Raw genomic sequence first — 23,971 nt, 5'->3', positions numbered from 1 at the left:
GCTATTGATGCAGAGGGTGCATGTACTTTTGCAATCTCTATCTATCTGTTGCTCCTTCTCCATTCTGTCTTCAGCTAACATGCGGGAGGGGCAGACTTCAAATAGTAATATTTTCTGTTGGTGCCATTGTTCATAAGATAAAACTGTTTGGAATGGGCCCCTGTCCTGACATCTATACAAATGCTATCTGCATGGGGTGTGTGCAGTTAAAAGCATTTAAAGCCCTATGGCAGTCAAGAATGGGTTAAGCTACAATGCAGTGTTAAAGGGAACCTGTTATTTAAACTAACCCACAGTATATAAACATATCTTTGAAAACTGCTATCATACAGCAATACAACTATCCCTATATTGTTCCTCCCCATGCCTGTAATGTTGACTCACCATCTATGCATATTCATGTTCTTTCAACTCTGCAGTACCTACAGCTTCCTGGCTGACAAGAGCCCTGCTTTCTCTTTAGCTAAGCCAACTCCACTCTGCTACATTATTCCCTCCACCAGCTAGCTGTGTCTGAATTCCTGAGGGAGAATTAGGGACTTCATTTCTCTTCAGTGACTTCTCTCTCAACTCGGTCCTCTCTTAAGGGATTCTCTATAGCGTCTCTTTTAGGAAGTTGGAGGCTTGGCAGAGGAAAGGCGATGGTTGGACTCACGTGGGGTCATTTGCACTTTACGAACGGACTTTCACAGGCATGCAGAATAACAATATAGGGATAGTTGTGCTGCTCTATAATCGCAATCATCAAATAAAGCATATGTTTAGTTAGTGTGGGTGGTTTAACTGACTGGTTTACCTTTTAAGGACCTAAAAGCCCTGGAAATAAAGTAACAGTACCACGTATTTGGGGAAAATAACTTTATTGTTCAACAACATTTTCTTTTTTAGAAACTTTAATGATTTTTTATTTCACATTCCAATCAGTATTGTATTTGTGTGCTAACTCCAGATTTCAAGAACAGCCGTATTCACCTGTGTATAGCATGTTACCTATAGAACGTCATAGATCATTCACAGGGACATTTCATGAAAAAAAAATATTCTTCATTTTAACATTAAATTAAACAGAATCCACTTTTCTATGTTTAGCACCATTTGAAAATTACAGTATCGTCATAGTCATGCTTTGCACCGTTTCAGGAAATCTGAGACACGTGTGAGAAATATTGCAATTTTTTAAAAAGTTTTTTTTTTAAACAAAAATAATTTACTTACGTCATTGCATAGATATAGTAATAACATAGCAGTTACCAGCAGGGTGTAGGCATATTATATGTTTAAAATGAATCTATTCTATCTGTTGTAAGATTAGGAATCTGATCGATACGTGAAAATCTGTCGAAGACTGTATATAGTGAAGCACAGTAAAAAATATTTGCATCAAAAAAGTTTTTGCTGTTTTTTTTTTTTTCTTCTGATTTTTTTTTTTTAATATCAGTTTGTTCAAGCTATGGATAAAATGAAATAGTGAAAGATTCTGCATATGCCTTTTGCATGTGTTAATGTTGTGCTGTGATATAAGAACCTGTTTATTGCCTACAGGTGGTCAGTGATCATTCGGTAGCAGAAAATATCTTAATTTTATTACCGGTATATCAAATTTGGGAGATATATCTGCAGCATAAAGTAGTACACAAAAATGCTCCTTATGTCTGCGCTCCTGAGCAGTGCATGTTACACAAAGCTGGACACAGAACTGGTATAATATCAATGATCTGGTATTTTTCTGGTAATCTGAAATTTAAAAAAAAAATAAAAAAATATGCAAATGCCTTTTAATAATAAAAAAAGAAATTCCTATAATTTTGTGTATACAGTTCCATGGGCACCTCCACTGTCCTCATTACAGTCTAATCCTGCAGTCAAGTTTCCATTATGTAGGGGGGCAAGAAATAGAATTTGGATGGAAGAGAGAATAATTGTAAAATCAGACTACGCAGGATTTGTTTGTAGTCTGTTACCATGGTTACCTATTCCTCTATACAGATGATGTAAACACATAACGAGAAGACCTTTTTTGTTGATATGTAATAAACTATGGAACTGGAACAATAAATCTAATTTATCGTGAAGGTGGATGTGGGAGAAACTAACTTTTCACACAAAAGGTGCATTTATCAATCGTACAATTGAATAGATTTTATCAGAAAAAAAGTGCCTCCTTTAGGCTTAGTTCCCACCTGTATAGATTGTAGATCCAGTCACACTGATGTATGAAATAAGGGGATTTTTAAATGGGACCTTCTTCAGACATAGTTTGATTTGGTTGCCGCTAACTTCACTGTGTGCCAAATGTTGCTATATGCAACTGACAGAATTACACATTTCAAAGCAAACTGTGTCTGAAGAAGGTCCCATTTTCGACCGAAACATCACTTACCTTGTTTGCTGTAATAACTCACACACAAAAGAATCCACTTATTTCATATATATCAGTGTGACTGGATCTATATTGCTGATGGGGCTGGGTCCCTTCCAGAGCACCTGAAAATTCCTCTTCAGTGTGCAGTGAAATTCTTGAAAAGTACCATAGTCCACATTGTGTCAGGGGCTCCCCTTTAACTTGTGTTCCCCACTGACATGTAGGGAAGGTGGCAAACCACTACAATTCTGTTATAATAGAAGAATTTAAACATGCGGAACGCAGGTGTGAACGGAACCTTAAGTTCCTCTCAAGCTCTCTACTTTTCTCTCTGAAATCTCTGCTGAATTCCACTTTGCTAGCAAGATGACAGAAGTTAGTGGACAATAATTGGGAGACATTTATCAGAAGTGTCTGAGAGCAGGATTGTTCTAGTTGCTTCTGGAAACCAATCAGAGCTCAGTTTTAATTTTATAAGTGGCTGTGGGAAAATGAAAACTGAGCTCTGATTGTTTGTCGTGAGCAATTAGAACAGTTCTGGTCTCAGACACTTCTGATAAATCTCCCCCATGAATCACAGCAGCTAGAGATCCTCCCCCAACTCAAAGTACACTGCAAATTTACAGACAGAGATTGCAGAGGGGAAAACTACAGTATTTTTCAGATTATAAGGCGCACCATCAATTAATGCCTGCTAAAACTTCTAGGTTCATATATAAGGCGCACCGGATTATAAGGATGAATGACCAGCAGGTGGCAGACCTGTGCACAGTTCAAGGCAGCCGTTGTCTGTCAGTACGGTTCATATATAAGGTGCACTGAACTATAAGGCGCACCTTTTGATTTTTGAGAAAATCGAAGGGTTTTTTGTGCGCCTTATAGTCTGAAAAATACGGAAATAAAGTTTGTTGAATGCTGAGGAACATTTTAAAATAGATCTGCAATTAAAACTAATAGTGAATCTGAAAATATGCACTACAGGACTTCACAGTCAAACAAGGTCAAACTCACAGGACCTAAGAGATTAGGGATAGGCGTTACTGTAGATACAGGAAGTTCTATTTTATCGGTATATTGGTGCCTGTAAATTTACTCTGTGCTTTAATGGACATAAAAATAGTACAAAAAATCTGATTTTCCATCAAGTCTCATGGATATTTTGGAGCTGTGTTTTCACTATATAATTATATCCGCACCTCTGACAATATAATCCCTTACCTTATGAATCACTTTCTCTATTATCTACATGTATATTAGTCAATAAAACAAGGACCTTGTAGAAAACGTATTTGCTTATTTCCCAGGAACAGCACCACCCTTGTCAACAGGTTGTGCATGGAATTGCAACTCAGCTCTACTATCATGAATACTGAGCAGCAATACCAGACGCAACTCATGTACAGGAGTGATACTGACACCCTTAAAAGAAAATCTACCATTAAAACCTGTCATGATAAACTAGGGACACTTACTCCTAGATCCAGGCACCATGACTGTGGTAGTCTTCTTATATTGGTTATCCATGATCCATGGCCTCTTTCCTTCTAAAATCAACTTTTAAAATTATGCTATAGGCCTAGAGGGTTCTCTGGGCTTTACCAGGGCCCCTCCCTGCTGTAGCTTCACTCTCTGTTACACTGTCCATGAGAGCTGATGGAGAAGGCAGTGTAGCTGCCTTTGAAGCTACAGTATGGAAGGGCTCTGGTAATGCCCCCAGGAGCCCTTCAGTCTTATAAGCATAAATTTAAAAGTTCAGAATGAAGTAGGCCATGGATATCTAATAGCAGATCACCACAGTCATGGTGCCTTGATCTATAAGTAAGGCCTCATGCACACGACTGTATCCACATTTTGTAACCGTTTTCTGACCGCAAAAACAGGCTTTGTGTCAGCCATATGTCACCAATATGCCACTGTAAACTCTCCATATTCGCAAAAAAAATATGGTTGGCTGGCACCCACCTGACCTGAGCTCCCAGGTAACCCACCACAAAAACGGGCCACATATGGTGGACAACACCGAATGTAGGTGGTTTCTTTGTACTCCCATAGACTTCTATGGAGAGACCACACTGCAAAAATATCATCAAAATAGGACCTGTATTTTTTACGTTACGGTCTGAAGGCCAGTTCACAGGTGAGAAAGACGGTAACCGGATACATAGCCATAATCTCTATTAAAGTCAACGGAGCCATTTTTTAGATGCAAAAAGAAAACTTGCAGTGGCCGTTTTTGCATCTCAAAAAACTGTTGTGTGCATGAGACCTGAGACATGAGACCGCGAGACCTAAGTGTTACTGATTTATCATGCTGGCGTTTGATGGTAGATTGAGTTCTTAAAGGGCATCTACTACCAGGATGAAATACTGTATTCAAATGAGCCTGAGGGGCTCTAGGCTCCATTAACACCTATGGAGCCTGGAGCCCCTCAGGCTAATTTGCATACATCCTGGTGGTAGATGCCCTTTAAAGAGATATCAGTGCTTTCTGTACCCCCTACTAACACATAATAACTATGGTGGTCAGATATGGGCATTACATTGTAACCTTGAATTTGCTTGTTTTTTTTTTTTTTGTTTTTTTTTAGGTTTTTCTTTCCCATTCCAAAATGTACCTGTAAACTATGCAATAAAATATATTAATTTCAAATAAAAATGTAAATGAAATAATGTCAGAGTTAAGATTGTGATCTGTATGTGCAATATGTGCCGGGACACTATTTCCGTAGAGGGTAGCACCAGACCTTAATTCACTGGAGATAAAGTCTTCACTCTGTATATAGTGTGCATAGTACAAGAGAAGATTTAGCTGTGGTTAAAGATGGTCCAACCAGTCAACGTTAGCTGATGCCTTCAGACCAGAAACATACCGTCTAGCAACGTTTTATGCCGCTGGTAGCAATGTTTTTAAGGCAATTATTACCAATATAAAAAAAAAGTAAAAGCAAATTTAATTTAAGAGTTTCTACTAAATTTTTGTTCACATTGGATACAATAAATATCCGGAGAATGATGAGTGGACATATTGTCCAGCGTAGAGTCCAGATGCTTGATCTGATGGCATTTGAATATATACTTTGTCTCCGTGCATCAGTGGGACCACTGCGCTGCCAGAAGCTTGGTCCAGGTAGCCCTTTTTATACTCATCGTACGTGTACATCAATGGTTCGGTGTTCTTATATAATGCCACCCAAACATTGGCACCTTTACAATGGACATGGTAAGAAAAGTAGTAGATTCCAGGAATTTCACAAGTGAATATGCCAGTGTGTGGGTTGTAGCCTTGTCTACCATTGTACAGTAATCTTTCAAACTTTATGGGTTCTCCAACAGGTGGGAAGGCAGTGGTTAGTTCAGCTGTGAAGGCTGGCATCTCATGGACTGGCACTGTGCCTCCTTTTTTTCCTGCGTAACCTTGTGGGGTCTTTACTCCATCAATTGCAGGTCCAACGTTTGGTAAATACTGTCCCATTCCTGGAGGTGTCGGGGGAATTTCTGCTGGAAGTCCAGGCACACCTGGTGGGCCAGGAGGACCAGGTAAGCCACGCTGTCCAGGAGGTCCTATTGCTCCAGGTGGCCCTGATGGACCTTGTGGTCCTGGAACACCAGCTTTTCCAACACCAGGTAGGCCAGGTGTCCCTGGTAATCCTTGGTCACCCTTGGGGCCTGGAAGTCCAGGTGGACCAATAGGTCCGCTTGGTCCTGCAAGTCCAGGTATTCCAGTAGGCCCTTGCACACCTTGTTCACCGGGAGTTCCACCTTCTCCTTTAGGTCCAGGTAATCCAGGTGCACCAGGTGGACCAGTTAAACCTTTGTGTCCAGGTTCTCCTTTCGGACCACTTGGTCCTGGCAAACCTCTTAGACCCTGAGGCCCCACTTCGCCTGGAAATCCTTGTTTGCCTGGAAGACCTTGAAGTCCTGGTTCACCTTTTGGACCTGTTGGCCCCTCAGCACCTCCAACACCAGGCTCCCCTTTGGGTCCTGGAAATCCGCCAACACCTGGAGGTCCCATGGGTCCTGGTAAACCTGTGGGACCAGATTCGCCTGGTTGTCCTCCTATACCTGGTTCACCTATATGGCCTTTCTCACCTTTTGGTCCGATAGGACCAGGTGGTCCATTGTAACCACGGTCACCTTTAAGTCCTGGAAAACCTGGTTTACCTATTCCCGGAAGACCTGGAGCACCAGGTAAACCTGGAAGTCCTTGATCACCTTTTCCACCAGGTAAACCAATTTCACCGGGCAAACCATCTTGGCCTGGTTTTCCAACACCTGGTATTCCTGGTGGACCTTGAAGCCCTGGTGGTCCAACAGGTCCTTCTGGTCCTGGTTGCCCTTGTAACCCTGGATTACCAGGGTGCCCCTTTGGTCCTGGAAATCCATTTATACCAGGTTTACCAATACCAGGCAAGCCAGGTTGTCCCGGTGGCCCCTGCAATCCTGGAGGACCTTTATGTCCAGGTAATCCTGGTACACCAATTCCCTTATCTCCTTTCGGGCCTGCCATGCCAGGATATCCTGGTGGTCCTTTAAATCCTGGTTCACCTTTAGGTCCTGGAAGTCCTGGTAAACCTGGTTCACCTGGTTTTCCAAAACCAGATAGTCCCGCAGGCCCAGGAGCCCCCTGGGGTCCAGGCTGTCCAGTTTGTCCACATTCTCCCTTTGGACCGTGATCGCCTTTGGGGCCTGGTATTCCAATTCCTCCTGGTTTTCCTGGCATGCCTGGCATTCCTGGCTTGCCAATCCCGGGATATCCTGGTGGACCAGCTGGACCAGGGTTTCCTTTAGGCCCTTGCATTCCTTGTCCTGGTGGTCCTGGAGGCCCTGGTGGTCCTCTTGGTCCTGGTTCCCCGGCAGGGCCTTGGTCACCTCTTCGGGCAGATGTTGGAAGTTCTGTCATAAAGAAAGACAAGTTCTATTACATCCAAGAAGATACATTCAATGTCATTTAACTTTTTTTTTTCATATGACATAAAAATAAATGTTGTAAATTAGTGTTCAAGTTCATCAATGACTTCTAATCTACAATTTATAAGCAGAGTTTGCCCTTGAAGAATAAATTTCAGAATGTCTACCTTTTCCTTTTCCATCTTTTCTTGGCATCATGTCTTTTCCAAACATTGGCATCTGTGGTATGTCCTTTCCATAATGTGGCATGTGTGCTTTCTCCTTTCCCATGTGGCCCATTGGCGTGCCATCTTTTCCCATTGGCATATGATGCATTTGCTGTCCCATCGGCTGGTACTGGGGGATCTGTGGTAGTGGCTTCATTCCATAATAGGCGCCACCATTGCCATAACTCAGCACACTAAGGAGTATGACTGATAAGAGAGGGAGTCTTCTGAGCTGAAGCGCCATGACCTGGAATACAAGAAAATGTAAATATTTCATGGAGCATGAAAATAGTAACAAATGTCAGATATTATACATGATCCTGTCAATGTCTAATCTTGGACACCATATCCAGGTTTCTAAGCTCATTCTTATCATTATATATATTATAAAATCCACCTTCGACCTGGCATTTTTGAATAAAAAATGATGTCCTTTATGTCCACTTCTTCTTTTCAAAGGCAATTAGAAAAGTGGGTGTGGCTAATTGGAGTAAATAACATGCAAATGTATGCAATTTTTCTCTACCTGGGCTGCCACAGTTTCACCAATTTTATCAAGAGGTGTAAACTAGTCTAACTAAATTCCCACCGCAGAGTTAAATATTATAAGTCTGGTTTCCAGCAGCCTCCACTAGGGGGAGCTTAGAAGCATACACTGTATACATGGATGGGGCTGCCCAATTATTTTTTTTTACTTTCCATTAGAGACTAAATGTTGGATAAAAAAATATCTGACTGCTAACGAGTTGCTCTTTTCTGCCCACTTATTATGGTCAAAGGCATAAGCCTTTTGATGTCTGGTTGGCTTTAGTAGGATAAGAATCAGTTGACCCTTTGAAACTCAGTATGCAGTAAGGGCGGCACTCACGGGTGTTTAAGGCCAAGGTTTGGACACCAGACACTCCACAGAGACAGGCTATTTCATGCACACTACACTTCTTCGAGCCTGGTCACAGGCACAAGACGTCCTATCTCTGTATCTGCTCAGTATCCGAACCTCTGCCTGGAAATAGAACCTTGAACACCGGTGAGAGACGTCCTCTCTCACATCTTCTCCTTGGCATCGTATTGTGTCTGCTGCAGTATAGGACAGAGCAACCGGGAAGGTCCATCAGACTCCTGCTATTACAAGCTTATATCACCTGGGAGTGCCGATGTGACTTTTCTCCTTTTTCAGAATGCAATAAGCTCTTTAGCTCCCTCTAGTGGACAGGTATCCAGAATTCTAAAGCTGTGACGGAGTACTGCATTCAAAAAAGTCTTAACTATGGGATAAAATAAATAACCAATAATGTTTCAGTACTTATGAATATCAATGACTGATTTAGAGGTACATCAGACATGAGGCGAGTTGAGCCTCTTGCCTCGGGCGGCGCCACCTGCAGCTAGGTGGGGGGCAGAATCATGGATGCAGTAACCCACTATAAAGCAGGAGCTGAGAATTGATTTTGACATTGGTGTGAGAAACTACATGGAGAACCCACCTACTAAAGAATAACCTATATTACTACTAGATAGGATGGAGGAGGGCGCTGTTCTATAGCTCACTTCAGGCAGCAGAGAGTTTAGGTTCACCCCTGATCACAGCCTGTTCACCCATTGAGTAGTGGGGGCTTTTATGTAGCCATTCATAAAAGATGATCAAAAGGAAAAGGAAAAAAACCTTGAAAAAATTCCAGATCCTACAACAAATAGCTCAGCAAGCTTTTTCATGTTTCAGAGCCTCCGATGATTAATGTTTCGGGAGAATATGACCTCATATTTCATGATCCTGAATGCACAATGTGAGTTACATAACACAGAGCACATTTTCTGTTGCTGTGATGATGACAGCCGTGTCGACACCAATGTTTATGCTCCCTGTGCAGTTACTTTCCTGTATTTTTATAGCCACTTATTTTAATAATTCAAAGCAGCAGAGCTTGTAGTGTGAACACCCGCACTGCCACAGTGTTGTAGGAAATTCTTTCATATATTAGTTATATAGGGCGGCATGGTGGCTTAGTGGTTAGCACTACAGCCTTGCAGCACTGGGAATCTGAGTTCATGTCCCAGGTTCAACATCTGCAAAGAGTTTGTATGTTATCTCCATGTTTGCGTGGGTTTCCTCTGGGTCCTCCGGTTTCCTCCCACACTCCAAAACATACTGATAAGTTGATTAGATTATGAGCCCCATGGGGACAGGGACTGATTTGGAAAGCTCTGTGTGGCGCTGCATAATCTGTGTGCGCAATATAAATAAAGGAATTATTATTATCCTGAAAATCCCTTTAAAAAAAAGTATAAATTATCGATCAGTGATCGATTGTAATCTGTAACATGGGACACGATGTTCAAATCCTACAGTGCCCCCGCAGGGGAAATGTAGTATTACATGATGCATTGAAATAAATGGGCTGTACATGTAGTATGCTGGGTCCAGAACAAGAGTCTATCGTATTGGGTCTACTATCCCTACTCTTGGCAATAAGTAGATCATAACTGTTTCCTCTGCTAGGACCCTGCAGACGTATATAGCCACATAAGAGAGCTCTCACTCTCTTTTTTATTAAGGGGCTCATGTGAGGACTCTTTCAGATTGCTGAAAGTTATTCTACAGTTTTTGGATTTTCCATTACAGACATTTTCTAGAGAATGCTTGGGGTCTGCGGACTCTGCAGCAATATATACGACACACTGAGGACATCCTGAGGATTCAAAACCTGCAGTGTGAATGATAAATTCTATCAACTATGCTGTGTCAATAAATCACAAAGATTCAGCCTTAAAGTGCAAAATAATCTTCACAAACATAGATCACAGACACCAGGGGGAGCTGAGGAGCATACTGCATACTGCTTTATAATAAAGATCAAGATGTAAACTGTATACAGTTTGCTCAATTACACCGCCTAGTGGTGACTTCAGGCAACCATCATATTAACTTTTTAAATCTATGTCTATACTACAGATGATTTTGAGAAACCTATGAAAATAAATAAGCTTTGACAAGAAGAAATGTTTCAGCCCAGAATGTGGAGTCTAGATAATAATAATAATTCTTTATTTATATAGCGCACACAGATTACGCAGCGTTGCACAAAGCATGACAAATTGGTCCCTGTCCCCATGGGGCTCACAAACTAAACAACCTTACAGTATGTATTGGAGTGTGGTAGGAAACCCACGCAAACATGGAGAGAACATAGAAACTCTTTGCAGATGTTGATCTGGGTGGGAATTGAACACAGGACCCCGGCGCTGCAAGGCAGAAGTGCTACACACTCAGCCACCATGCTTCCCATAAGATACAACAAACGTTAAGTAAATCTGTCCAATAAGTAAGAGCCCCCTTCTATTGATATTATTTCGTGATTCAATGATTGCATTTAAACACAATGACGCAATTCAAGACAACATTTTGTACTTTCCCCTTGTTTGAGGCCTGTGTTCTTAAGACTATGATCTCATAGGTGGAGTTATTTCACACTTGAAGCATGCCCCTTGCTTGTGGCCAGGGCCGGCTCCAGGTTTCAGTAGGCTCCTGGGCGACAGAGCCTCAGTAGGAAGCGGAATTAAAAATTCTGAAACTAAAACCTCCGGTTTCCTAAAATATTCCCTAGTTTATCAACCTCCTATGGATTCATTAGATACAGCCCCTGTCACCCCCATGGATTCCATATGTACAGTCATATGTGGGCCCCCCCAGGAGCCCTGGGCCCTGGCACTTGCCCGGGTATGCCCAGTACTGGCGTCGGCTCTGCTTGTGGCCAGTGGAGCCGATATAATAATACACATAGGCTATACAGCTTTCTGCTTGTCCTCTTCATATATAAATCATATATTTTGTCACAGTGTATAGGAATACAATAAAGCCAATAGTGGATTATAATATAGACGAAGGCTCCTCCCGAGCCGAAACGCGCGTCGGGGACGCGGTCCAAATCTGGCAGCGGAGCTTTGCACTACCCCTTACTGGTAAGAGCTGGTACACATTTATAGACAGCTTTAAACTCCAATATTCTCCTTTCACAGGAGTCTTTGCGCATCTCTCCTAGATATGCATTCTACGGAGATACCACACATCCATTACACCTCTTTGTCCAGCTCCACATTTACTGGTTTCAGCATACTATAATTTTTCTCCTCTGCTCAGGCATATCCGCTTTTCATCTGTGCCAAACCAATGTGTTTTATACTGTATGTTATATTGTTTGTATACACACCAGCGCCAATTATATTGGCACTCTTATGTTTTTGTATTAATAAAGATTAAAATTTTATATCAACACTCTCAACCTTGTTTGTGTCCACTTCCCCTTCAAGAAAGGGGTACCTGTTGTTGTCTATGTAGCTTTGGACTAAACAATCTATATGCGTAATGAGAGTGGGCCACGTTATACAAGGACTCCGTTTGGTTACCATACACACCATAAAATTTAGTGAAATTTGCTACACAGTGGGCCCTCATCTCTGTATCCATTCTGCTTTCTAACGATTTGGGCAGTAGCCCAGGGCCCAAACCTTCTAGGGGGCCTTTGGCCACTGAAGCCACCCACCAAATTTTATATTCAGAAGGACCTTTATATATGAAATCCTTCCTGCTCTCAATACACATAATAACATGTACACATTTCAGGACCTACGGAAGTCCTCAAAAGGTCCTGAAACCACAGAATGAAAGCAACATCCTCCATTTCCCAAGAAGCTGATTCCAGTACCATATGTAGTAAGTGATTCCAGACTTGTAGGGGCTATAATATTCCTACAGCCCAGGGCACATGGCAGTCGTAATCCGCCCCTGAATAAAGTTTTTAAACAATCAGCAAAAAAAAAAAAAACTTACATAGATTGCTATGTGTATTTTACTAAACTAGCACTAGATGGCGACATTGACTTCTATATTACACAAAACTATTGCGCTTTAACTTTTCTCCTCATACTGATAAATAAATTATAACATATGACGATACAGTTGAAAGTGTCTAAGAAATAATAGATTTTATTTTGCCTACCAACCAACCAAAAATGAAAGCTGCGATGTGGTTGTTTTGGGCAATAATGATTGTTTTTGCATATGGACAGTTTACATAAATTGTCCTCACATAATTTCATACATTTGTAAGGTGACACAAAGGGAATTTCTAGGAATGTAAAAAGCCCCCAGGGAACCAATGAGATCACATAAGAAGCGAAGAGCCCAAGAAAGCGGAAATTATGTTCTGTGGTCCACGGAGGCCACTCATCTCCCTAAAAAGCCTTGGAATTTCAGGTTTTCCCCAAAAAAACAGAAGTACCTGAGAAACATGGGACCCAGTAGCTGATGCAGGGGAAGTATGCTTTCTTTTTTCTCCCATCCGTTCCCCTAGGGGTTTTTCAGATTCCTGGAATATCACTCTTATATCTTAAAGGGGGTTGTCCAGTTTAACATAATACTGCATTATTGCTAAAATTGCTGACATAAATTGATCTGACCTAACTGTTCTGTGGTCAGATCAGCGCCACACCTGATCACGGTTTGTGCCGGTATTGCAACTTAGCTCAGCGCCAACCACTTTAAAGGGCTTGTTTGGAGGATGAAAAATATAGCTGCCTTCTTTCAAAAACAGCGAACATGGTTTCTGTTGGTATAGCAAATCAGTTGCATAGAGATAAATGGAACTGAGTTGCAATACCAGAACACAACATGTTCAGGTGTGGCGCTGTTTTTGGAAGAAATCTGCTTTGATTTTCATAATCTGCACAACCCCTTAAAGGAAACCTACCACTTGAAGTGGTAGGTATAAGAAGGCAATACCAAGCACCAGCTCAGGGTGAGCTGGTGCCAGAGCTTAATTTTGTTAGTGTTTTAAAACGCTGTATCGCGGTTTAAAACACTTTTTAAACTTTATGGCCGAAGCTGCTTTGGCGCACGGAGGTACGCACTCGGCGCACCATGCGCGCGACCGTGCCCGCGGCTACATAGGAAGTGAATATTTGAATACTCATGTGCACACATATAGAGCATATACACACATACAGTGCCATATACAAACATACAGAATATATACATGCATACAGTATATACAGACAACATACATACATCACAGATACAGCATATATACATTACAATTATGTTATATTCATATTATGCTGTACAATGTGCAGCATAATAGGGCAAATTTACTTACCTGGTCCTGTCGCGATCCCCGATCCGGGTGGTCCGATGAAGATGAAGTCCGGAGCGATTCACTTAGCTCGTGCGCCCGATTTCCTGCATGTGTCGCTTCCCCCTATGAGGTCCGCCGGAGTTCACCTTCTTCCCAGTGCTTGTAAGTGCTTTGTTAAATCCCGTACGTTGTCCGAATCCGTCAGATCAACCGGTGGCCCGCCCCCCGATTTGTGTTGCGTGAAAGCCAGCGCCAAAATCCGATCATGTGCGCCAAAAAACGGAAATCGTCAGGTATTCCGACAATAGTGCAGACCGCAGACCCTTAGTAAATGAGCCCCATCCTCTACTTTTTAGTGTCAGGTTGGATGACGGGGTTCCCTGACACTGCGGGCCCCATAGCTGCTGCTATGGCTACTACCACTGGAGTTACACCCCTGGGTCCACCCATTTAAGGGCTAGGGCAAGCAAAATTTTCCAGAATGTAAGAGTCACCTATGTAAGAGAATCTTGAGAGACAAGAGATAAAAGGGCAGATATTTTCTGCACTCCTAGTTCATGGCCCTGTAATGCTATTGCTCTGTGCTGTAAGTCAATCCCAAAGTAGAAGAACAGCCAAGTCAGCTTGATGTAAGCAGCCATAATTAGGAGTATTTGCGTATGCTAATGAAACCAGATCCTCCAATCCTTACACATTCCACTTCTCTCCAATGAACACAAATCAACTTAATTACTGGCAGATTTTAGTAAATGACACTAGTGATTTCCTGACATCGAATACACATCAAAGGGGGAAAGTTACAAGGAAACCGAATGAAGGACATGACAGTCTAACAGGAGACAATGGTCTAAATGATGAAAATAATGTAAGTGCAGCAAAAACATTTTCTTTAACATTTTACTTAAATAAAATTTGAGTAGAATATTATATAAAAGCTGCTTTCTGGTTGTTTTACTTAAGAGAACTACAGATTGTTTCTAATCCCAATTATCCCAGTGTCAGTTCCTCTGACATCAGACCCCCTATCATCAGAAATCATAGGGGATCATTTATTATCGCCTTTCAAACGGAAAACTGGCAACGTTTTTTTCTTTCTTAATTGCACCTTAATTTCTGAAGTGTCGGCACCACATTGTTGGTGTTTTCAGACCATCTCTCCCCTTTTTTTGGTGCCGCTTGTGAATGCGATAGTTTTCTGCCACTTCTATTTTTCCAACTCATTTTGTGGTGCAGCTAAATGCAAGTACAGGGAGCTCTAAACCATTTAGTCCGTGCACCAGTTCACTAATCCCTTGCGCCACAAACTTACATTCCACTTACATAGCACGGTTACTGCGCCCAAATTAATAAATGCCCCTAATAGATTTTCTCTGCTACAACAGCACCATACTGGGTCAGTGGTTATTTCTGGTATTGCAGCTCAGCCTTACTTTCAGAGGTTGTACCAACTAAGTTATGGCCTATCCGCATGGGTGAGGAATTGACTGCTGGGACACCCCCATTCACAAGAATGGGACCACCAGAAATCCAGAGAATGGGGTCTCGTTCTGGTTTAGGTGTGGATTAAGACTGCCATGGGCCCTGGGCTGTATAAATATTTAGGACTAGAATTCACTTCCTACGTATGGTACAAGGATTAAGTTTCTTGGGGAATGGAGGATACTTGTGTTCTCCCTGCTTTAAATCTGCGGTTTCAGGATCCTTGGAGGAACTTAAAAGGTCTCTTAAATGGCTCTTGTATACATGTGTATCGAGAGCAGGAATAGATGTAAGAGGGTTGAAGGTCCTTCACAATATCAAATATGGTGGGTGGTTTGCATGGCCATGGGACCCTAGAAGGCTTGCGCACTGACTACCAGCCAAACCGCTTATATTATATTATATTATAATCCACTACTGTTCTGGCTAATAGGTTCAATTTAATGAAGTGTTCAAAATTAACGAGCATGGTGCTCTAAAATATAATTAAATAGAGCCGCCCATTAGTGAGAACTGAACCCACATTCTCTGGAGTGCTTGTGATCCTTGAGGTTCCCATCCTCACCAATGAGTTTGTTATCTCCTTTCATGTTGATAGGGAATAACCTAAACAGTAAATAGTTAGAACAACCCCATTAAATGAAATACAATTCCTCCGCCCATGAATCACAAGAAACGTGGTTCCTGGGGGAGCGTTTGGTGTTTGCATGGGTCCTGATGCTCCATTTAATGTCTACAAGGGTTCCATCAAGCAGGAAGAACAAAACTCATCCTCATGATTGGTGAAGATCCCAATGGTTGGACCTCCACTAATCACAATGCTGTCCCCTATCCTTTGAATAGGGGATAACAAATAAACATTGACCAACCCCTTTAAGTGAATATATACCCAGAGCTCATTGCATTATCTGGAGAGGAAACCATCCAGATTTTTCTAATCTCATATAAGTCTTATCTTTTCTCTACCTACGGAATAACAAACCAACCTGAAGCTGCACGAAGATCTATTGAACCCAGATTTACCTCCTACACTTCTGACCTGTAGACTTCTTTATTACTAGCCAATTCCTTGCCCAAGAAGAATTGGGGCAACTATTCATGGGAAACATTCCCAAAATAAATAGAGCCATAAACTAAGTAATGGGTCCCAGGATTTAGGAATGTAAAATTTACCTTGCCCTAGCAAAGCAAACTTCACAGTGTGTGCTGAAAGAGTAGCGGGAATGTGAAAATTCCTGGAGTTTACACCATAGTCTGTAGACATAATCAAAGAAACACCATCTCCATCATTCGAAGGAGACGTTTATGGCCTCCTTTAAAGAGAGACTCTAGACACACATTGCTAATATTTTAAGAATGCTACAGAACATGTATGAGTAAGATGTGTTTATATAACACTCTGAGATATATGTATTCAGAGCTTTATGGCAGACGGAATATGTTCCGAGGATGTTAAATAAAAACAAATCTTACCCATTTGATATTTGTCTTACGTTTCAGGAATGTTGCCATAAAGTGGGTTCTGTTTCTATACAGTCATTCTTAACAGAAACAGTTTATAGTTTTGTTCCTTGGAGATATTGTTGTGAATGTTATGGCTGAATGTATTCAGGCAGATCAATAAGAGCAGATGAGACGGCTATTCTCACATAAGGGAGCCTCGAAATGCCTGAATAAGCAATTATCTTCTGATCAGGAGAGGTTTGCCATCAGACCGGCTTCTAATGCTTCAGACATATCAGAGGGCTCAAAGTGGCATGGATCTAGCTCCTGGAACTACTCCCAAAAGGAATATGTTACCGAAATATACGAATTTTTGGTGATTTTTAAAAAATGTTTAAATGTTAATATATATTTTTTTAAAAAATGAGAAAATCCTTCATTTTTATTTTAACACATTCTATTGGAGATTTCTTTCGTGCAGTCACCTCTTTACCATCAAACACAAAAGATAGTTCTGGTAAAGGATCCAAAATTTACAATAAGAGATGATCACAACTTATCTTCTTCTCTTCCCAAAAGGAAGGCTTTTGCAATGGTAGCAGAGCAAATGTCAGGGCTCGGAGCCAGTGAACCCCCTGGACCACCACAGATGATGACACAAGCCAACATCCGGGCCAACATCCCTGAGGAAGCGACGGCGAAACGCGCGTTGTCTGGTACAGCGCCACATCTCCTGTTCAATATGCAGCCTGGTTGGTATATATAGCTATTTTGCACGATGCACTTTATTTTGTCTTGTTTGGTTTATATGACCTCCTACCAGGTTCCATGTTATTTAGATTAGGTTTATGTTATAACCTCTCGTTTACACTTGTAATATATTATATTGATTGACTTGTGTGTTACATTGAAACCTTATGTTTACACTTGTAATGTATTGACTGACTGTGGTTTACAATGTGATTGTACAGGATTGGCGGTGTACTTTTAGTCCACTAGGGATTGATTTTATGGGTAGTTTTTATTGCAGTGATCATATGTGTATTATTATTTTGTTCAATAAAATTCTGTGTTTTTCATATTATGGTATTTATGCATATATTTTGTGTACTTTGTTGTACAAGGCCTGTATATAGGTACATATAGAATCTAAGTGGCATCCTGTCTGCACCAGAGCCCGCCGTGAAGCAGGATGGTCTTTCTGGGGTGTGGTGCCACCAGGTTGTTCCACAGGTGCGTCTCCGGATAGGAACAGGTGGCAATGATGCAGAAACTGATATGGAGCAGAAGGTCAGGGCTGGCAGCGAAGGAGCATGGTCAGGGTCAGGTCAGAGGTCACAACAGGAGGTCAGGATACGAGTAACAAGGAACGCAATGAAAAGCTTCTCTCAGGCATATAGCTCAAAGATCCGGCGGGGGTTGATGGGAACAGCCAGTTTAAATAGAAAACCCAGAAGTGGCCAGCACCAATCGGAGGTGTACTGGCCCTTTAAATCTTCAAGAGCTGGTGTGCGCACACCCTAGGGAACGCGCGCGCCAACTGGCTGGGATGGAAGCAGAAACCAAGAGAGGGGAGGTTCGGGGAGGGTGCCGCCATGGAGAGGGGCACAAGTGTGACAGCAAATAATAAATCTTTATTATTATTATTATTATTAATCTTAGCAAAAAGTGGAAAAAATTTAAGGATTTGGCTGGTCCTGTTTAGTCTGGGGAAAAGAACAGTCCATAGGGTTATCCTAGTACCTTTAGTGTTTAATGGAGTACCGGTAGCTGCTGCCTATCCTCCCTATGGGGCCCCACTAGCTGGTCCTGTCCTGAATATAGTAGCATGCGTGTGAGGATACACTGAGATTATTAACTCTTCTACCTTCTAAAAAGAAGATTTGGGTCTATACAAGGGCTCTCTATTTCCAAAGTATGAGTATGTTTAGTAGCATCAAATGAATTTTTATTCCAGCAGAGAATTGCAACGTATTTCAACAACGAACAACTATCTTCTCCAAGCACATGGATGATGTGACTGTTGTGTGCTGGAACCAGGCACTAGGATCACCCTACACTTTCTTCTTATGTTTTATCATCCCAAACTTAAGACAACCTATCCCCAAATTTGAGGGAATGATTCCTATATAGTTGGATTCCAAGTTACTTGCTTGTCTTTTCAGGATACCCAAACATAAAATGTTTTTCTGAACTAGTTATTTTTGCAATATCGTCAGTCTTTAAGTTTACATAAACGTCAGAAAGTATCATAATGATTTTATTTCAGACGTTGGGAGCTAAGCTATTCATATCTTCTCAAGGGATTCTCAGTAGAAGCAAAGTTATCTAGTGACATCATCTTGGCTGTTTAATAAGCTGAGAGTCACCCTCTGATGACACATTGGCTGATGTCGAGCTTCACTTTCCCATGATCTTTCCAATGGGAAAGCAAACCAAAGTTTTTCTGAGTACGTGCTCACTTGTTCTTTACTTAGCAAGTTGTTTCTATGATACAAGTTATGATCAGTGAATGGTAAGACATAACCCATATTTCTATCCGAATATTGATGAGGAACATCAAACTGGCCAAACATCTCAGCATTTTGATCTGCTATCCAGTGTCCATTGTCCATTGTACATGTCGTACTTTTTACTGTCCAGGTTGTTGACCTCGCAGCTGCAGATCCAGCTGTAAAGTTGCCTCCAAGTTGTTCTCATATTAATCCAGCCATTTGAACATTTTATTGATGGTACATTTTGGTTTGAGATTTATTGGCTTTTTAATTTTCAATATATTTTCTACTCAGAAAGCCATCTGTGAAAAAATACATCTACTGGCACTGGCGCAACTTGCACCAGGCATCTGGAAAATAATGTATAATTTATAGCATTGGTCTTCTTATATTGGGGGGAGACTCTCTATGGGCCCCTTTACGCTACTAGCATTGAAGCAGACCTTTAAGTTCAAACAATTTCTTTTAGGACTCCTTGAATTAAAGCATAATCCTTAAAGGGGTTGTCTCATGATTCAAATATAACACCCATTTAGAGGATAGGTGTTGATTGTTTAATTAGTGAGGGTCTAACCACACTGTAATGGGGTTCTGTGTTCCCTTATATGAAAGGAGAGTTGTGTAAACATGTGTGTTGGCAATCTATACATTTCAATGGGCTGAAAAAGGGAAGGTGAATTAGAATGCAATACTGCAGCATAGGCGTTAATACGGTGCAGGTGCCCATGTCTGTATTATAGGGCTTTTTATGTTGAAGAAAATCTACCATCAAAATCTATCATGATAAACAAGGGCACTTTTTAACTTATAGATCCATAGATACTGTGGTCTCTTCATATATTTGTTATCCTTGCCCTACTTCCTTCTAAAATCAACAAGCCAAAAGTGCTATGGTGGGTGTAACCAAAGCCCCTGGGTGTTGTAGCTTTACAAGCTATTATACTGTGTGAGAGGGAGGGGGGAAGTGTCAAGAGAGCAGGGACTGGGTGATATGTGCTCCTGAACAGTGTAACAACCTGTGAAGCTACAACATTAAGGGGCTCTGTTAACGCCCTTTAAGAGTCCTTCTGGCTTATTAGCATTAGTTTACTTTAGAAGGAAGGAATCCATTGATAACAAATATAAGAAGATTATGCAACACCCCTGCCAATGCAAGGCAGAGGCCGCAACCGCCAGCCACTCCGGTATTCTGGGCACTGGCTGCCTTCAGGCGCCAAGAAGAAGGCTAGGCCCCGGTGGGGGCTGTTGCAATTACAATAGTCAATGTGCCTGGATCTATTAGTAAGGGTTTAAAGCATTCACAACCGGCTGCTCTCTTCACCATGGGCATCCGATGGGGGTATAACAGACCCCCATTTTTGTGTTCCATGGGGGTCCTATCACTGATACCCCCACCGATCCTCAAGTTAGAGGGGCTGGAGAACCCCTTTTATGTCACATATATTAAAATTCACTGCAAATGCAAATTGTTATGACCCTTTCTGTCAGAACAGCTTAGGGTACACTGGATTCTCCAACCTCCTTAACATTTACTTATTGGTTTATTTATCATTTTTGTGAGGTAATTTTTCCTCATATGTTTATAGATCACATGATTTTTGTGTTTGCAAGATATGGTTCTAAAAACTAGGCCTCCTTTATCAAAACTGTCTTCGTAGCCTATAGCAACCAGTCAGAATTCAGCTTTCAATTTTCCAGACCACTTTCAGAAATGAAAGACACCCTCTAATTAGTTGCTATGGTTCACAAAGGAATCCTTACTGCTCAGATAGAAGAGGCCCAGTATTTTACCACATGCTTGTCCTCACAACACGAAATATACATATCATGAATATCATAGTCTGCGATAATTATATATAACTTACATTTAAGCTTTGAGGTGGCAAAGAAAATCCTCTTTTTCATATAAATGTGGGTAGAAATCTCTGTCTCCAATAAGCACCTGAAACAAAGGAGCGTACAGTCAGTCATTAAATACTAAATAAATAATGCTGCTATATTTTTTCATAAAAATGCTATTCTCCAACTTTTTGGGTTGTTTTAGCTTCTGTTCAGACTTGTGTTTTATGTTTATTTGTCAAATTTACTGGTAAATGACAGATATTGGACAAGATGTAGACCCTTTATGGTCTTCAAAATCAGAAGTATGACGGCTGTATTTATTTTCTGTATGGTGGCATTATGCAAAAAAAGAGCAATATTATTGTACAATCTAATTTTTTTACACTAATTTTTCAACTTTTTGAATCGATTTCCACCCACACGTGCGTAACCCTTTGAGGGTGAGAATGTATCCTAAGAAAAGAGGCCTAAACGTATCCTTACAACAGAGGGATAAAACGTATCCCTCTGTAACAGCGTACGCTCAGCAGAGGCTGGGGATGGATGCCATACAGTTGCATCCATCCAGCATAAACTATGGCCTCTGTTGAACTCGTACATCAATTTGTAGCAGGAAGCAAGAAGATTGATGGATGCAACATATACTGAGCAGATGGAGGCAAGATGGATGCCTATATCTGCCAGCATGTGTCTCGGTATATGTTCAGCATTACCGCAGGAAGTTTTTTTTCAGCTGAACATATTCAAAAAATGAAATGTGAATAAAATCTTAACGTAACAAATAATGCAGCGTCCGTTAAAGGAAAACAACAGCCATATTAGGAAAAAATAGTTGCTGCAGATTTTGTAGTGTGTCTGCAAATATGTTACCTTTTAAGTGATGATCAGTATCAAATATGAATGTCTCATTATTCACAGACTGCACTGAGATTTACAGCTCTCTTAGATTGAAGATCATGTGTCCTGATGTACTTATGATGGAAATCCACAGCGTGTATGGCTAAGAGGCTAGACTGCAAATTAGGAAAATGAGAAAGTAGAATTAGTACTTTTAGAGTGTTATATCCTTTATGTGTCTATGTTTGGCCATCATTTTTTGTTTTGCAGTCTTTCTTAGTGTCATATATCCATAAAATGTAACCAGATGTTTAACCTAATTTCATAAATAAATAGTAAACTTTGTGATATAGTTAAAGAAAAATCCATCCCTATGTCCTTCTTTTTCCCCTGCCTTTCTTCTTTATTTAAGTTTGTGCAAATCAGCTTTCAGTCCTGTACTCCACTGATAGTTAAAGAGAAGTTGATAATTTGTCTAATGACTTAAAGGGGTTTTTTTATTTCAACAAATTAATGTCATTGTTTGTATTATAAAAAGTTATACAATTTTCCAATATACTTTCTGTATCAATTACTAAAGGTTTTCAAGATCTCTGCTTGCTGCCATTCTATAGAAAGCTTCTATGTTCGTTACCAGTGGACAGAAATCTGACCATGGTCACACAGGTGCACGGCTCGTTATATCACACAGCTCTGATTACTCTCTATGATACTAACGAGCCGTGCACCTGTGTGACCATGGTCAGATTCTGTCTACTGGTAGTAAACATAGAAGCTTCCTATGCAATGACAGCAAGCAGAGATCTAGAAAACAGTGAGGAATTGATACAGAAAGTATATAGCTAAATTGTATAACTTTTTAATATGCAAACAATGACAATAATTTGCTGAAATGGGAACACCCCTTTAACGCTTTAGAATCACTGGATAATCCTGGATGTCCTTACAGAGCTGAATGATGTCAAATATGAAAATATACATGGCAATGAGCTACTCTGAGTAAAAACAAACAAAAACCTAACAAACAAAGGATTTATCAGACTGATGGCTTTCATCCTACATAGTAGAAAATTGGTTTGGACTCTAATACCAATCTCCAGTAATGCTATAAACTCCATGTTACCATTATTACATATTATTTACAATTGCTTACAGCTAGGAAACCCCCATGCAGTGGCCTTAATAGTTGCACGTGGCTCCTAAGCCACTAATTGAGAAACACTGGTATATAATTTTTGTGAAATAATGGGACAATAGATTTTTGAACTTAGTAATGTGTGTTTACAGGCAGTCCCCGGTTACGTACAAGATAGGGTCCGGAGGTTTATTCTTAAGTTATATTTATTTGTAAGTCGAAACTGTATATTTTATTATTGTTGATCCAGAAAAAATTTTTTGGCCCCAGTGACGATTGGAGTTAAACATTTTTTGCTGTAATAGGACCAAGGATTATCAGTAAAGCTTCATTACAGACTCCTTACAGCTGATCATTGCAGTCTGGGACTATAGTAAAGCATTCAGAAAGCTTCACCAGGGGTTAGAGGGGTCTGTCTGTAACTATGGCTTGTCTGTAAGTTGGGTGTCCTTAAGTAGGGGACCGTCTGTATATCTGATTCTGAACAACAAAATTAATTAAAAAATCTTCCATCCCCAGGTTACTACCGGCTGCTGTAAAACTCTGGCAGATTCCTGGAGAAAGGTGGCATTTTAGTATTGGTGGAATTCAATAATATATTATTAGTACATTCTCACGTAAACATTCATCTTCCATATATAAATATATTACTCCTCCTATTATGAAACAATGAATTTCAACAATGATATAGTGATACATTTATACATTAAAGGGGTTGTCCACTTTCTGCAAATATTTGAAATGGTTTGAGTAAGGAAAAGTTCTACAATTTTCCAATTTTCTTTCTGTATCAATAAATCACAGTTTTCTAGATCTCTGCTTGCTGTCCTACTATAGAAAGCTTCTATGTTTACTTCCAGCGGATAGTAATCTGTCCATGTGATGTGATGGACAGACAGATGCTCGAGCCATTATTATCACACGGCTTCTATTACTCTCACTGATAATAACAGCTTGTACACGGGTACATCACATGACCATGGACAGATTTCTATCCACTGGAAGTAAGCATAGAAGCTTTTTATAGCAGCACAGCAAGCAGAGATCTAGAAAACCGTGAGGAAATGATACAGAAAGTATATTGGAAAATTGTAAAACTTTTCCTTACCCAGACCATATCAAATATTTGCTGAAAG

At 40.7% G+C, this 23,971-nt stretch overlaps 1 protein-coding gene across 3 annotated transcripts in view; it reads right to left on the bottom strand.

Moving 5' to 3' along the window:
• Positions 1-1,591: 1,591 nt before the first annotated feature.
• The window catches only part of COL8A1 (collagen type VIII alpha 1 chain), a 55,679-nt gene continuing 33,299 nt past the window's right edge, over positions 1,592-23,971 (bottom strand). The window contains exons 1-4 of one of the 3 annotated variants that reach the window (XM_072138492.1): positions 21,734-21,793; positions 20,887-20,963; positions 7,438-7,723; positions 1,592-7,255 (exon numbers count right to left, since the gene is read on the bottom strand). In XM_072138492.1, the coding sequence (XP_071994593.1) occupies positions 5,343-7,255; positions 7,438-7,720 (2,196 nt within the window). In that variant the 5' untranslated portion in view covers positions 7,721-7,723; positions 20,887-20,963; positions 21,734-21,793 and the 3' untranslated portion in view covers positions 1,592-5,342. Of the gene's footprint in view, positions 7,256-7,437; positions 7,724-20,886; positions 20,964-21,733; positions 21,794-23,971 lie in introns of those variants that run through there. The other 2 variants (XM_072138491.1, XM_072138493.1) reach the window with 2 other exon arrangements.

This window comes from Engystomops pustulosus, chromosome 2 (genome assembly GCF_040894005.1).
Source record: "Engystomops pustulosus chromosome 2, aEngPut4.maternal, whole genome shotgun sequence".
Lineage (NCBI taxonomy): Eukaryota > Metazoa > Chordata > Amphibia > Anura > Leptodactylidae > Engystomops > Engystomops pustulosus.
The sequence above is the reverse complement of the archived record's forward strand: the minus strand, read 5'-3'. Positions and strand labels throughout refer to the sequence as shown.